Raw genomic sequence first — 16,209 nt, 5'->3', positions numbered from 1 at the left:
GAAAATCACCCCATAGTTTATGACCATTCTGCTAAGCTTCCCCTCCTAGAAAACAAAAACCCCGTCCATAGCCTTGGCCTTGGTCAGTTAGCAGCAGTATGCTTTTCCTTACAGGTAGGAAAAGGAGGTGATCTGTGACCTTCCCCAAAGCCCACTGTAAAGTGTGTCTGAAGTCACTTGGTGTAGAACGTTCCTTAAAGGAATGTCACCCTGACCCTCTCTCATTCAACTCCTGGAAAGATTGCCGGTGCCAGTTATCTCCTCTTCCTCACCATTTACTCCTGAAGAATGTCCCCCCCCACCACCACCACTTCAGTGATGCTCAGTGCCCCCTCTGAGAGCCCAAGGATACTTTTCAGTCCTTAACTTGACCTCTTGGCTGCATCTGACAGTATTTTCCACTCCATCTTTTAAAAAATTATAAGGTTAGAGGGTAGGACAAATTGAGAGAGTAGCGTGGAAACATATGCATCACCACATGTAAAATAGACAGTCAGTGGGAATTTGCTGTGTGTCAGCAGGGAGCTCAGTCTGATGCTCTGGCAACCTAGAAGGGTGGGATGAAGTGGGAGGGAGGAGGGGGGTTCAGCAGGAAATGGACGTATGTATGCCTCTGGCTGATTCATGGTGATGCATGGCAGAAACCAACACAATATTGTGAAGCAATTATCCTCCAATTAAAATTAATAAATTTTTTAAAAAAGGAAAAAAAATTAAAAGATTGTTGTGTTTAATTATGGAGGCATCCTTTCTTTACATGAAGTATTTCAGGCTTATAAGAAAGCATAAAGACTGATATAATGAGCACCCACATACTCTCTACTCAGTTCAGAAATAACACGAGATACAGTTCAAGTTCCGTGTAGCCTTTCCTACTCCATCCGCTGCCTTTGCCAGGAGACCAGTATCCTGGTTTTGATGTTATGGCTCCATGCCTGATTATATATTTCTACAGCCTATTTATATATCCATTAAAAATATGTCATGGTTTTTGCATGTTTTTGAACTTTATCAACAGTATTACATATGTGTATCTGTCTTTCAAATTGATTTTTTTGCTTATACTCTTCAGATTTATCTGTATTGGTACAGGTTACTCTAGGTCATTGATTTTGTAACTACTGTAGAGTATCCCATATACCACATTTAATCTATTTTCCTTTTGCGAACTTTTAGGTTGCCTCCAACATTTTGCTATTATAAACAGTTCTGCAATGAATGTTCTTGTACATGTTTCCTTAAACAAATGTGTGACTTTTCTGATGCTGTCTACCTAGGGGTAGAGTTGCAAGATGTATCCCACTGTGGTTGTACCAGCTTACTTATCTTTAGGTCTTTATGTACTTTATCTTTTTATCTTCCTAATAATTCTGCACTGCAGGAGTTACCATCTTCATTTGAAAGACGAGGAAACTAGAGCCCCAAGACAGCTAAGTGATTTATCTAAGGTCAAAGAACTCATAAGCAACAGAGCCAGGATTTGAGTCCAAGGCTGATAGCATCATCTGTTACACTGTAATGCGATTGTTATACCAAAGTTTGAAAGGAGAGCAGTCATCATTGCCAGAGCCAGAGAGAGGCCAAGAAGAAGGAGGCCTGAATATGGTCATATGATCTGAGAGCAGAGATGTCACAGAGCCCTTGCTATGGGTAGCCTGAGTGGAGAGCAGGTGGGCAGATGCCAGGTCACAGGGCTTGAAGATGTAAGGTGGTAGAGACAGCCTGGCAACAACAGGATTAGGGATCGGCAGTGTTAGAGGGAGGAAGTGAGGGGAAGGTGGGCTCAGAAAATGAGGCCAAGTGGCCTGAGCTGGGGGCCTGGCTGGGACCACGTGAGCTCTGCACCACTGGTGTCCCCTCCTTTGCTTCCTGGTGTCTGCTTGGTGGGGACACAGAGTCATCGCGTGGTCTCTGTCTTTAACCGGCACTCCCATTCTTGGGGAGACTGATGCCCCAGCTCCCAGGCCAGGCCCACACCTGAGGGTGCATGTCCCTGGGGCCTGACTGCAGAGTTTCCAAAAGCCAGCTGAGACTGCCAAGGAAGGGCCAGGGAAGCCTGAGGAAGGAGCTGCATGCGGGTGCCGTCAGGCTTCAGACAGAGGCGTGTGCACACGCCCGTTCTCCCGTCTGCATCTCCTTTCTCAAGGGGAAAGTTAGGCCAGTGGCCCAGTCTTGTGTGCGGAGCTCCCTCCTGCATCTTAGCCCCAGGACCACGTACCTTTAGCTCATCAGGAAACATCTCCTGGGAACCCTTAAGTGACCTCTAACAGTTGCCTCCCTCCCCTTCCACAGACAATCTGATCAAAGCCATCTTGTCTGTCACCAAAGAATACCGCCTGACCCCCGCCTTGGACAGGTAAGCCATTCCCCAGCTTCCTGCCCCTCAGCTGCCTGGCACTTGCAGAGATACCGAGGCTGGCCTTTCCCTTGTCCTGGGCAGATTCTGCAGCACACCCACACATCCACACACACACTGGGGCGGATAAACAGGTAAGCAGGGCCACTGCACTGAGCTAGCCACCCCGTTGAGCTATAAGCACTTGGCAAGACATGTCAGTCCTCAGGCAGCAGAGGTCTGAGAGTCAGAATGGAATGTACTGGGTGGGATCAACGTAGCAGTGGGACTGAGGGGCTGGGTGGTGGGGCGGCTGAGAGGGCTTAAATCCAGGAGGTAGTGACAGCTCAGAAGCCAATAGACCCTGGATGGATGAAGCCCCAGGGTGAGAGGTGGGAGAAGCAACGTGAGTAGGGCTCTCAGGTGGCTGCTGGGTGCATGGGGGCTTCTGAGTTAGAAAGGAGTACAGCCTTAAGTCCTGGCGCCCCCAGGCTCATTCCTCTGTCCTTGCTTCCCTAGCATACCCCTCAAGCTCAGCCCACTTTTCCCTCTCCCTGGAAAGCTGCCCCCAAACCCACTAACCCTTGGGGAGTCTTTAGCCCAGAATGCCATCTTACCAGAGCCTCCTTCCTCACCACGCCAGAGTCAGTGCCCAAGCACCTTTCACGCCCACATTTCCCTGGAGAAGAGTCAGGGGGATCTGGGAGCCCAAGTTGCCCAGCTCTCCGCAGTGTGATTCCAGCCTCTCACAAATGCTGCTAGAGGCTCACTGGTCTTCCTCGTCCATCCCAGCCTGTGTCTGGCCAAGGGCATGGGGTCAGGGGCCAAAGCAGCAGGGGGAGAGGAGACCTGGTGGCCAGCTCTCCAGAGGTCTCCACCTCTGTCCCCTCAGCCTCAGCTGCCGTCGCTGCATCATCGTGGGCAACGGAGGTGTCCTGGCCAACAAGTCTCTGGGGTCGCGGATTGATGACTATGACATTGTGGTCAGGTGAGCTCCTCAAAGCAGTGCCTCAGGTACCCTCGTGTCCTGGCCCAACCCCCTGATCCCTGAGCCCATTAAAGACTGTCTGTCTATCTGGGCCATTGGACTGGAGGTCAGTAGAAGCCTCAAGGAGAACCCAGGTTGGAGGGCTTTGGGACAGAAAGCTAGAAGGCTCCACGTGGCCTGGGCTCCCCATCCTCTGCCCCTGGGGTCTTCTGGGGTCATGGTGTCTCCCCAAACACAGGCCTGCAGAGTGCACGCAGGGAGCCCAGGACAGGCTCTGTCTGACTGCGCCTGCTCTCTATAGACTGAACTCAGCACCAGTGAAAGGCTTTGAGAAGGACGTGGGCAGCAAAACCACACTGCGCATCACCTACCCCGAGGGCGCCATGCAGAGGCCTGAGCAGTACGAACGAGATTCCCTCTTTGTCCTTGCTGGCTTCAAGTGGCAGGATTTCAAGTGGTTGAAATACATCGTCTACAAGGAAAGAGTGGTGAGCTTCCTGCGCCCCGGCTCCTCCCCTTCTAGCTCCGGCCCTGCCCAGCTTCCACGTCAGCCCCTTCCCCTGACCTGGGCAAAGAACAGTAGGAACATTTCAAGAGAAGCTGTAAGGACCAGATGCAGTCAAGGGGCAGAGGGGCCAGGAGATGCCAGGGTCGCGGCCCAGACTCCTGGAGCTGATGTGCCTGCCGTCTGCTGCCTGCCAGCAGAGACTCAGGCTCTGGTTCTTCCTTGGCCTTCTCTAAGCCAGACCCCAGGCGCCGCCTCAGCAGCCCTTGTGGGCCCTCCCCTGGCGTTCACTGAGAGCTCTCACCTGGCTAGCCCCGGCCTTACTGCTGATCTCCACAACTCCCTGTCTTAACTTTGTACTTGTCCCACCTCCCTCCCCCCCAGTTCCTCCCCCACTCTGTGAGGTCTCTCTGACTCTGGTCATGTGGGGCTCCCCCCACCCCGCCCCGTTCCCAGCCAGGTGACCCTGTGATCATTGCACAGGGACAGAAGACCCCTCACCTCGAGGGCACCAGTTCCCAGACTCTAAATCCCGGCCTCTCTCCATGTTGTGCTTTTACCACTGACTTGTGGCTGGGTCCCGACCTGCCACTGAGTCTGTCTCCACTCTGGGAATGGTCAGGTTCTGTACTCACTGTTCTTGGCAGACAAGGATCTGGGCCCCTTTCTTTAGAGAGCTTCTATGGCCAAGTAGGGTCAGACTGCTCCTCTGTGGACCACCCACTGAGTCCCCTCCTGAGCCCTCTGTCTCTCAGCTCTGGGCCAACTTGTCCAGACTCATTTCCACCTCTCCCCTCAACCAGCTATCACCAGCCAACCCAGGAGAAGGGCACTGCCGAGTTCAGGCCATTCATCTTCCAATACCCAAGCCTCTTAGCATAGGAGAATGATGACAGAAGCCCTCTGCCCACAATACGAAGCTAGCTGTTCTTTCTGGAGGTTCAGAGGAGAGCTGGGGGGCAGCTGGAACAGTTTCTCCTGCCTATGGAGGTCTCAGTGCAATTTGGTTTAACCCCACAGCCTTTTCCCAAGCAAGGCCAAGGGCAGGCAGTCAAGTAGGTAGCAAGGAGAGCGAAGACAGAAGTCAGGTCCAGAAATTCAGGTAGGTGGGCCAGAGGGGAAGGGAAGCCCATCTAGAGCCAGGCTGAATGTGGCAGCCCGGTCCTCTGGGGCAGGTTGGCTCCCCAGAGGGGAAAAAGGGGCTTGGCTTCAGCCGGTCTGAGTGGCAAGCAGGCCCACTGCCCACGCAGAGCAGGCAGAGTGTGGGGGCTGAGCAAGCAGCCTGCTGTTTTCAAGACCCTAGTTCTCAGAGCCCTTCTCTTTACCTTGAAGGCAAGAGAATTGGAATCATAGGTAGGCACTTCTAAGGGAGAAATGGGAGGAAATTGGGTCTGCCCTGGTGAACCCCAGAGAGCCTGGGGGCTGCTTTCTCACCCTGCCTTCTGCCCATCTGCTCACCTGCTTCTGGAGGGCAGGGCCCTGATCCCCTTTGCTTGTCTTACCCCTCCGGGCCCAGCCACCACAGATGACCTGGTCTTGGCTCAGACACTAGATCCTGCTTCTTGCTGGGCAGACTGGGATAGGACAGGCAGCCCAAATCAGGAAGCCAGGCCCAGGTGGGCCAGTCCAGCCAGGTGGGTGTTGTCACATGATCCTCCCAGATTCAATTAATTCAGGACTCGCACAAGTCACCAGAAGGGGTAAGGAAAGAGAGAAGAAAAGAAAGGAAGCCAACTAGACTTGGAAGGCTCAGTACACTCAGGCCACTCGGGAAGCAGACAGCAGAGCCTCACTGTTCCCCAAAGACTCGGGAGCTCCCTGCCCGGCCTGACCTTGGTGGCAGGCCTATGCGGCGGCCTAACTGGAGCAGCTGGGGTGAAGAGCCGTGGCTGTGCTCAAGCACATGCTCACTGCGCTGATGGCTGTGTCCTGTCCTGGCCTTGCCTAGGGCTTCAGGACCAGCCCTGTGGTCCTTGCTGAGGACTCTGTCCCAGAGTTGGGGGATGTGAGTGGAAAGGGGAGAGGGGAGCTGGGAGAGAGTCCTCTGAAGTTCATGAGGCTCCTGGCGCCAAAGTCAGAGATAGATGGCGCCTTTAGAGTGAGCGGCCAGAGGAAAGCCAGTGATACCCAAGCCCTCTCCTCCCCCAGCACCCAGAGTGGGCCTGCCCAGGCCCTGCTGGTTACCCTGGAAGCTTCTTTGGCGCCTCCTCCACCCCAGGCCCAGGGCTCATGCCTTCGCAGGACCTCTCCCATGCACTGTTTCAGACTCTTCTGGCAGTTGTGTGTCTGGATGTTGCTCAGTCATGTCTGACTCTTTGCGCCTCTATGCACTGTAGCCCACCGGGCCCCTCTGCCCATGGAATTTTCTAGGCAAGAATACTAGAGTGGGTTGCCATTTCTTACTCCAGGGTCTTCCCGACCCAGGGATTGAACCCCCATCTCTTGAGTCTCCTGAACTGGCAGTCAGATTCTTTATGCCTGCGGCACTTGGACTTCCCTCCTCTGGCAGCTGAGACCTGGTAAATGTGGGGAGGCGGCTTCTCAGGCCCGCCCTGTCTGATGTCTGGCCGCAGGTTTGACCTGCTCCTGCAGTGATGTTTCTAACCATGCAGCCCCTGGGCTACTGGAGTGCTCGCTGCACCTGTCTGGAGCCTCACATGCAGAATTCTGGCAGGAGGCAGCTCTGTGTTCCGGAGCCAAGGCCTGGCTGGGCAAGGCTGGAACAGGTCTTAGGCTTCAGCTGTGGCTCAGTGCCTTTGTAACCTCCTAATTCCCAGGAGTCCTGATGGGGTATGAGAGTGGGGAAGATGTAAGAAAGGAAGACTGTACAACCCAAAACCTAGCCTGTGCTAGAGCTAGCCATGCTTTCTCCATCCACACGGGAGCACGCCTCTTTGTGGCTACTTGATTTCCTGATTCACTGGGTGGTAACACAGATACGGAGAAGGCGACGGCACCCACTCCAGTGCTCTTGCCTGGAGAATCCCAGGGACGGAGGAGCCTGGTGGGCTGCAGTGCATGGGCTCACAACTGAGCAACTGCACTTTCACTTTTCACTTTCCTGCATTGGAGAAGGAAATGGCAACCCACTCCAGTCTTCTTAACTGGAGAATCCCAGGGATGGGGGAGCCTGGTGGGCTGCCGTCTATGGGGTCTCACAGAGTTGGACACGACTGAAGCGACTTAGCAGCAGCAGCAGCAGAACAAATAACTCCAAACAAGTTACCTTTTGAGGCCCTTTATCTCTCAGATCTCGGGAGACCAAGCCATCAAGCAGGTAGAGGAGCTCCCAGCAGGTCGTGTGTGCTGAGTGCAGCTCAGAGGAGCACCCATTGGCTGCTGAGTGGGGAAGCTGAGGTCAGGAGGGATGGAGGAACTGGGGACACAGAGGCACAGGTGTATGTCGGTCCATGGACGGGGGGCAGCCAGCAGCTCTCGTGGAATTCTTCTCAGAGGCACATCTGGCTCCGTCCCTCCACGCACTCACTCATTGGTCAGGCGTCGTTGGATGTTCTTGGTGCTGTCACTGAGCTAGAAATGCAAAGTCGCTCGGTCTAATGGGACAGACTGTCCCCAAACTAAAGTCCTAGCACTGTGGCGGGTGCTGTGCCCTGAGCTTCCTCCTCCTGGTGTTTGATTAAGGCTGGAGATGCCCTGTCCATTGTCCTGAGGATGGAGCTCTGGGACCTGGACTGGACGGGACATGTGAGCATCCCACGCTATGTCCCCTGCCTCTGCCAGCCTCCCCACCACGCCCCAGGATACTGGTCACCCAGCACTCCCAAGGCCCCGGGAGCTGCTTCCCAGTCCCCTTGGTGGCCTCCTCCTCTTTGTTCGTTCTTGGGCAACCCAGAAAGCAGTGGCCTCACTGCTGAGCAGCTCTGACTGGTCATCCATTCAAGAGGCCTTGAGACCTGGGCTGAGTTGGTGGGTGTGGTTCCCACCCAGCAGTGGGGAGAGGAGAGGACACTGGCTAGGGGTTAGCCCCTGGACAGCCTTAACACAGGCCTGACCTTCCAGCTATTGTTTAGTCCTTGGGGGAGATAGGAGGGATCGGAGAGGCCAGCCAGGGCCCCACATTCATGCACAGGGGGACTGGACCCTGAATTTGAGAGACAATGTGGTTGAAGAGGAGAAAGCAGCTTAGGCCTTGAAGTCATATAGACTTGGGTTTCAATTGAGACCCTGTCACTTGTGAGCTGGGTTCCCTTAGGCAAATCACCTAAGCCCCCGAGACTCCTCCCATCTATAAAACAAGAGTAGTACTATCCATCCTTCAGGGTGGGCTTAAAAGTTAAATAAGATGAAATACAGAAGCACCTGGCACAGTGTATGACAATTATGTTCTGTCTGCGGCAGTTATGGATGTTTATTTTTACTGGTGGTGGTACTACTGGAGGAGCCCAGTTGCACTAGGGAGTGGAATCTTTGTCTAGATTGTAGGGCCTGACCTAGGAAATGATCTAAAAGCAGGGGTCAGAGGCCAGACCTAGAAGAGGGAGAGACATGGGGCTCCTGGTGAAAGGCCACAGGGTGGGCTGGCAATCCAGGAATCCACAAGGCAAATGGCCCCCAGGTCCCCGCATGTGTGAGGCCTTGTTGGACCAGGCACTCAGATCTAAACCATCTGCACCTGCACCGGTGCCCTATTCCAGGCCTGAGAGGAACACAGAGCCTCTGGCCAGGCCCTGCCTAGCAGGAGCTCAGTGTGGACACCACCTTGCCTCTGGGGAGACTCAGTGCAGGGCACCTGAAAAGCATGGTGAGGCGGGTAGGCACCGTGGCCTCCTACTGCTCAGTGAGTCCTCTGCTGAGCCAGCTCAGTGGTCCTCACCCCCGCGGTCTCCTTTCCAGACCTCTAGACAAGCTTTCCTGGGAACCATTTCCTCTGAAGCCATCTCCAATGGACACAGCTCTTTCTCACAGATCCATTATCCCCTGTTATACCAGGAAGATTCCCTGCACTTGCCCCATCCCGCATCCTGCCCCTTGCTCCTTCACCCCCAGGAAAGATGCTCAGGGGTTGGGGCTCATGTCATCACGCGCTCTGCTCCTCTGCATCACTGTCATCCGTGGTCTCTCGGTTACTCATCTCACAATCATTGTTATTGTTGTTTCCCTCCTCCTCCTCCTTCCATCATCCTCATCATGGCCATCACTAAGCTCTTCCGTTTGCCAGCTTTCTTTTAATTCCTTTATTCAGTTCTCACAGTGACCCTGTTAAATGGGTGTTATTATGACCCCCATCTCAGGGTTTAGGAAACCGAGGCACAGCGAGGATGAGTTACTTGCTAAGATCACACATCTAGTTAAGTGGTAGAGGTGAACACAGACCCAGCTCTGACTGCCGTCTCTGGATGCATCTCCCCCTACCTTCTCAGGAACTGTCCTTTTTTGTTGATTTTCTTTTCTTACCTCTCTAATGGATCTTCATCTCACATTTATAAATTTGTTCAGCCTTTTTTTTTTTTTCATTTTCTCACCTCAAAAATGAAAGCCCCAGGAACTTCCCTGGCAGTCTGGTGGTTAAGACTCCATGCTTCCACTGCAGGGGATGAGGGTTCAGTCCCTGGCTGGGGAACTAAGATCCTGCATGCCATGCAGTGTGGCCCCCAAAATTAACCCACAGCATAACCCTCCTTGCAGGTGGCATCACCTTCTGGAAGATCTGGGCCTTCCAACCCCTTCCTTGTCCCGGCCGCTTCTTCTTGGACTGCACATTCCTTTGGCCATATCAAAGTGTATGCCCAGTTTCACACCTCCACATCTTCCCGAGGCGATATTAGACGCTCCTCTTCTGAGCCCCCACAACACCCTATTATACGTAAGGGCTTTCTTACATATAATAAGACTTATTTAAGCTTATCTGTCGACTTATTTAAGCTCCTGGGGAGCAAGGAGTGTCCTATTTATCTCTAGGCCCATCACCTCCAGCGGTGTTTGAGATGGAGCTGGCATGCATTAAACAAATAAATCAATGTGGAAACTGAAACTCAGAGGGAGGCAGGAACGTGTGGCAGAGGCAGGATTCCAACCCAGGTCTTCTGACTTGGGGGGGCTGCCTCCCTCCTCATGGCCCCAGAGAGCATTCTTTTAGATTCAGACCGTTGCATTCTCCTCTCGCCTCTTCTGGGAATCTCTCTCCTCTTAGCCATGTTTGATCTTCTTTCTGCAGTTCCAAGATCATTCTCCTTGATTAAAAAAAAAAAAAGAGGGGGGGAAGAAAGAAAACTAAACAGCCCTGGCCTCTGCCCGTCCAGTTGTCCGTCGGCGTTGCACAGCCAGCCCCAAGCCGGCTCCTCTTTTTGTTCATTGCTTTTTCCAAATATAGCCTTCAAAAAGGTTTCTGACCCTCTCCTCATAGCATGCATCAAAATAAATTCCAAATGGACTAAAAAGTAAAATATAAAAATACAACCAAAGGAAATTTTGAAGAAAGTAAAATAGAAATCACATCTCTAGCGGGAAGAGAATTTTCGAAGGACAGAAGTGCTAGGAAAAATCATATTTGATAATACACGAGCATTTAAATGTAAACAACAGCAACAACCAAAAAACACTGGATACCACAAAACTTTGAAAAGTTTATTTCAGAAATATGACAAATGGTTATTATCATGAAAGTAGACAAGAAACCCGTTAGGACCCCAGCAGTTAAGGGGCAGGAGACTGAACTGATCACACGGAAGGAGATATAACTAGTGAACAGCAGCAATCTCTTTAACCTTCCTGGCAGTCAGAAAATTCATGTAAAAGCAACAGGATGCCACTTATCACCTATCACATCTTCAGAGAATGTGTTTGAATTATAATGCATAATTCTGGCAAGAGTGCAGTGACAGGTGCTCTCAAAGGCGACTAGTCTGAGTGCAAATGGGGACAAGCTTTTTGGAAAGGAAGTGACACTTGGCACCAGGAACCATCACCCAAGGGAAGGAAAAATCTGCCTACAAAGGTTTTTATTATAGCGTTATTGATAATGGCCAAACCCAAATATAACCTAAGGAGTTTATTATGAAAAGTATGGTTCAAGTAGCAGATGGCAGATAAAGGAGTAGCCCGAGACCCTGCAGAGGCTGCAGGCACCTAGACCAGCCTGCACAGCTGCTCCTGCCCCCACTCCTTCGGTGTGGGGGTCGCTGGGACAGCACTGGATTCCGCACGAGGAACAGAAGCCAGCCTCTTCCTCTGCCTCCGCCCACTCCTCTGAGTTTCATTTTCCTCTTCTGCACAATGGGGATAGTGAAGGCTTCCCGGTGTGGCTCCGGTTGCACAGCTGTAAGGCGCCACAGGACCCCTGGCACACTGTGCTCGCTGCAGGTGGCCTCACCTTCTGAGAAGGCCAGGCCTTGCCTTACGGAGCTGCTCTTGAGGGCCGGAGGGAAATGCCCATCCCAGGCCCATCCTCCCCGGTACTGGAGACCCCAGAATTTCTTACCATAGCAGTGCCAAGTCCACTTCTGTGCTTTTGAGGGTAGAACACATCTCCCTCTGCAGACTCCTAAGTCCAAGGACGATGTTTGCAGAGGCTGTGAGTAGAACTTGGGTGTGCAGACTGGGCAGTCCCAGCACATGTGCACAGTACTTCCCATGGTGTGAGATGGGACTGGGGTGAGAAGGGAAGGGGAGAGCAGGTGGGGTCAGGCTCTCCCTGCACGCCAGGCCAGCACCAGTCTCCAGGAGTCAGAATTCTCAACTCAGACCTGGCCTTCTAGGTCATTTTTCAAGGGAGGGTAGAATACATTTTATTTAACAGCTTGGTACCTTGACTAGTAACATATTTAGAATCTAAAATTTAGATGTGGTGTGTGGACATCCATTTGTAATTTTGTCCCTGGTCTCACAAATCTTAGGGATAAGCCTTCATGGATGTGGTGGCAGTGGCTGGAGGTGACCTGGGTAGAGAGGGGACCAGATGGTGAAAGGTCTTGTAAGCCAAAGTCACATCAAGGAGCTGGGACTTCATCCTCTGGACTATTAATAGCAGAAACTAACAAGCTGCCTTTGTGCCAAGCGCATTATGTGTGTGACTTTTCGTTGTCAAGTCACAGAAACATGATGAAGAAGGACTGAGTCCTATTTCCCATATTTTGGAGATGATGGTAATGAGAATTTGAAGGGGTAAAGAACTTTCCGAGGGAATGCAGTGTTAGTGGTTAGGATTCAAAAACAGACCTACTGAATTATTAGGGCATTTCGCAGGCAGAGTGGACTGACAAGGGAAGGAAGGAGGTAGTTGTGGGTGGATCTGTGCAGGAGCCACAGACCCGGTGCTGCTTGGTTGGGGAGAGTGAGAGGTCAAGGGCAAGTGAGGATTCAAGTCTGAGTTGTTGGGGACGAATGGTGGTGGCTGGAACCCTCAGGGGAAATGGATTGGGTCAGAAAACAAACCTCTCAGGGCCTTGGTTTCTATAGGAGAGGACCAGACCAGATGTTCTTAAAGGTCTCTTTTTGTAGGATGGTAATCAATATTTTCAGGGTTGTCACCTGAAATATTATATTTGTACAAAAAATTAAATGGTTTATACATAACAGAGACTTCTGTATTTGTTGATTGGTTGATCCAGGTTAATTGTTAGTTCTGAAAGAGTTTGTATGCCTGTGAATAGCCCTCTTTCAAGCTTTACTTCATTTTACTTGTAGTTTCTATAGTATTCCTGCTCTTCCTCCCATCTTAAGTTGTATACATGTGAATATCTGGGGGATATGTCTTGTATGTATCAGTTCAGTCGCTCAGTCGTGTCCAACTCTTTGCGACCCCATGAATTGCAGCACGCCAGGCCTCCCTGTCCATCACCAACTCCCGGAGTTCACTCAAACTCACGTCCATTGAGTCGGTGATGCCATCCAGCCATCTCATCCTCTGTCGTCCCCTTCTCCTCCTGCCCCTAACCCCTCCCAGCATCAGGGTCTTTTCAAATGAGTCAGCTCTTCGCATGAGGTAGCCAAAGTACTGGAGTTTCAGCTTTAGCATCATTCCTTCCAATGAACACCCAGGACTAATTTCCTTTAGAATGGACTGGTTGGATCTCCTTGCAGTCCAAGGGACTCTCAAGAGTCTTCTCCAGCACCACAGTTCAAAAGCATCGATTCTTCGGCGCTCAGCTTTCTTCACAGTCCAACTGTCACATCCATACATGACCACTGGAAAAACCATAGCCTTGACTAGATGTATGTGTGTGTGTGTGTGTGTGTGTGTGTGTGTGTGTGTGTATGTGTGTGTGTATATATATATATATATATATATATATATATGTATGGCAAATGTTTTCAACCTCTTTTGGGCTCGTTCTCGCATCATAGCGGGTGGAAGCCCCAATGGTTCAGTGGTAAACAATCCACCCGCAGTGCAGGAGCTGTGGGAGACACGAGTCTGATCCTTGGGTCAGCCCTTGGAAGAGGAAGTGGCAACCCACTCCTGTATTCTTGCCTGGAGAATTCCGTGGACAGAGGAGCGTGGTAGGCTACATTCCAAAGGGTCTCAAAGAGTTGGTCACGACTGAGGGACTAAGTGTGCATATCATAATAATCATACTGTGTATTGAGATATTTGTAGATAGTCCTGGGTTATAAACTCCTTTTAAGTAAGGAAAAAAAAGACTAGACCTGTGCTCTGAATTATCCTGACAAGCTGCCTCAGTGGGGCAGTGGAAACCCTCTGAAGATTTTAGCCCTGAGAGGGTCAAGAGCAGATTTGTGTGGAACTGAAGGCAGGCACAATGGAGGCAGGGAGGCCTGGTGGCTCCTGGGAGTGACCCCAGTGAGCTGGTGACCTGTCCTCAGGGGGTGGCAGCCCGAGGCGGGAGTGAGCACACCTGCCCTGCTCCTGGCTGCAGAAAGCCAGCCCGTGGTCAGGCCCTCCATCCAAGACCTCTCATCTTAGCAGGCAGACTGCTCACCACCCGACGGAGGAGCAGGAAGAAGGAAGAGGCTGTAGGAGAAGCAGCATGCAGGGGCGCTGGCAAACACGGCAGAGCCCGGCTGGACCAGAACTTCTTCCCAGATGCTCTCCTCTGGTGCTCCTGGCTGCTCTGGCAAGAGCAGAGCAAGTTGCATCAACAGGAGAACGGCGGCTCCACCCACATGAGCCGGTCCAGACTTTGAGTAAGGCAGGGACATTCCTGGAAGAGGGATTCAACCCAGCATTCGGCTCACAGGTGGCCTTGCAAGAGAACTTTGACCATTCCAGGCCAGCATCGTAGGCCAGCTTTATAGGCCTCTGTGTTGTGTCCTGTGGGTCAGGGAAATGAGATGTGAGAAGCCTCGGGCTGTTTGAACAGGCCTTCTGGAACAGGGCTGTGTGCTGGGGGCAGGCCTGGCAGGGTTACCCAGTGGGAGGAAGGCCTCCAGCACCCAGTGCCCTCCTGCAAGGAACCCAGGGGCGAAGCTGGTCCCCGCTTGATGTGAGTCCATGAACTGGCCCGTCTGTGGCCTCTAACATTGCCAGCCACACCCTCTGCCTCACTCTCAGCTTCTGTGACACTCATTCAGAACCATAACAGACAAGATTTATTGAGTGCTTGTCATGTGCCAGACATGGTGCCAAACGCTGTAAAACGCACAGCACCTCACTTCATCTTCATGACTGTCAAAGGCATGCTCTTGACATCCCCATTATGCACGAGGACCTGGAGACCTGCAGAGATCCCATGACACACCCCGGTTGCACACATGTGGAGTCTGGGTGTGGACGTGGGTTTTCCCAACTCCAGGGCCTGAGGTCCCCCAGGGCATCACACTCTCCCCACCTCCTCGTCTCTCTTACCCTTCGTTCTCAGTCTCGGCAGGCTCCTCTGCTCCACCGACCCCTTCAGTCTTGGTGTCTACAGGGCTTTCCTCTCTTCCCACCCCACACAGAGATTCTCAATCTCAGGTCATCAAACCCCCTCGCCTTCAGGGACCCCGTGCCCTTCGGCAGTGGTTTGCGGCATGTTGCGTGTGTGCCTGTGTATGACTGTTCTGAGGAGGGAAGCCACAGCTTTTATGTGAGGAAATGGGCTGTAGTTGTGTTTACTTGGTATGTGTCTGCCTGGGGGACACGGTGGCGATGCCCCAACAAGATCCTGGTCTTGGTTGTTTCTCCTTTTCCTGGAATTCCTGAGGAGGTGCTGCACCAGGACAGTGACAGGTGGGGAAAATAAAAGAGCGGTGCCGGGTCCCAGCGCCCTGATGCGGGCTCTCTGGGACTTGAGACCCAAGCACAGGGCTTGTTCCTGCCTCCACCCCCACCCCCACCCCCCCACATCCCAAGGAGCTGCAGGTGTGCCTGTGACCTTGCATCTCCTGCCACTAAAGGCGACTCTGGTTGTCGTGTAGTCTGAGTTGTGTATGACAAATGTCACACACGTGTCCTGGAATCCAAGTGGTCCCAGCAGTCATTGCTCCTCCTGGAAAACAGTGAAGGTGGGAAGAGACACGGAAGCCTCCCTTCCCTCTCCACCCTTGAGCTCTTGGCAGATGCTCAAAGGGGGCTTGAGATCCTAAGTCGATTACCTGCCATTTCACACACTGGTTCCATGCGGAACCCTTTAGCACATGGTAACAGCCAAGAGATGTCTCCAAGAGGGAATCTTGGGTCACGGAAAGACCCAGGCTCTTGAGCTGAATCCAACTCAGATTCTCCCCAGCTGTGTGCCCCCGGGCGCTTCTCTGAGCCTCCGTCCCCGTCTGTGAGATGGAATGCGTGACACCAACCACAGCGACCCCTGACTCCCCTCAGAGCTCCCAGCGGTGGGTCGAAGAGAGGCCCTGTTCATCCTGACTCTAGGCCCCCTCCCTCCTGAAGTGGGCGCAGCAGTGATGCTAAGGAATGGTGTGGCAGGAGGAACACTTATCTTGGCATCACGACACTCGAGTTTGCATCCTGCCCCAGCCACTTACGTGACTTTGAGCACATCGCTTCATCTTGGGTCCCACACCTGTGAAGTGAAAGTTGTAGAGACATAAATAATATCTGCGAACACCGGCCTGCAGCCTCCACACCCCCAGCTGTGCCGTCCCTGCCCTCCCCACCCCTCCTGAGCAGCCCCTGGGCTTCCTCCTCTTTGGGTGTGTGTGGGCAGGTGTGGGCAGGAACCTGGGGCTGTTGGGGTGGGGGATGATGCTGGGGCCTGCCTGGCTCTGGGGAAGGGATGGGGGCTGTGCTTGGCTCGGCACAGGCTGGTACCCGCCATTCCTTCAGTACACGGAGGGGCTTCTCCCCAGTTTTGCACAGTAACTTGGCCATTTCTCCACCTTCCCCTTTCTTGCTGGGTCTTGTCCTGACCTTTACCCGCTTACACACATATACTTCTCCTGGACACAGAGGCAGACATAGGAGGAAGATGGCCTGGGGTCTGCTCTCTCATCTGTTTAGGGCTGAGACCCAGAGAAGTTTGCCCC

General features: G+C 52.6%; 2 protein-coding genes and 1 long non-coding RNA gene across 14 annotated transcripts in view; 1 reads left to right on the top strand and 2 right to left on the bottom strand.

Moving 5' to 3' along the window:
• ST3GAL3 (ST3 beta-galactoside alpha-2,3-sialyltransferase 3) overlaps nt 1–16,209 on the top strand; it is a 214,608-nt gene that overhangs the window by 189,035 nt on the left and 9,364 nt on the right. For 10 of the 11 annotated variants that reach the window (XM_006044555.4, XM_006044554.4, XM_006044549.4 and 7 more), the window contains 3 exons: nt 2,293–2,356; nt 3,228–3,323; nt 3,625–3,811. In XM_006044555.4, the coding sequence (XP_006044617.1) occupies nt 2,293–2,356; nt 3,228–3,323; nt 3,625–3,811 (347 nt within the window). Of the gene's footprint in view, nt 1–2,292; nt 2,357–3,227; nt 3,324–3,624; nt 3,812–9,474; nt 12,361–16,209 lie in introns of those variants that run through there. The other variant, XM_044945119.2, reaches the window with a different exon arrangement.
• LOC123334135 overlaps nt 13,005–16,209 on the bottom strand; it is a 28,040-nt gene continuing 24,835 nt past the window's right edge. The window contains exons 3-4 of one of the 2 annotated variants that reach the window (XM_044945129.2): nt 15,709–15,746; nt 13,005–14,059 (exon numbers count right to left, since the gene is read on the bottom strand). In XM_044945129.2, the coding sequence (XP_044801064.2) occupies nt 13,980–14,059; nt 15,709–15,746 (118 nt within the window). In that variant the 3' untranslated portion in view covers nt 13,005–13,979. Of the gene's footprint in view, nt 14,060–15,088; nt 15,216–15,708; nt 15,747–16,209 lie in introns of those variants that run through there. The other variant, XM_044945128.2, reaches the window with a different exon arrangement.
• Nucleotides 14,315–15,035, bottom strand: LOC123334136. Its single transcript, XR_006551946.2, has 2 exons — nt 14,594–15,035; nt 14,315–14,464 (listed from the first exon to the last, which is right to left on the bottom strand). It is a non-coding gene; the product is annotated as an uncharacterized LOC123334136 (long non-coding RNA).

Source organism: Bubalus bubalis, chromosome 6 (genome assembly GCF_019923935.1).
Source record: "Bubalus bubalis isolate 160015118507 breed Murrah chromosome 6, NDDB_SH_1, whole genome shotgun sequence".
NCBI lineage: Eukaryota > Metazoa > Chordata > Mammalia > Artiodactyla > Bovidae > Bubalus > Bubalus bubalis.
Note: the sequence above shows the minus strand (reverse complement) of the source record. Positions and strands in the feature narration are given on the sequence as shown.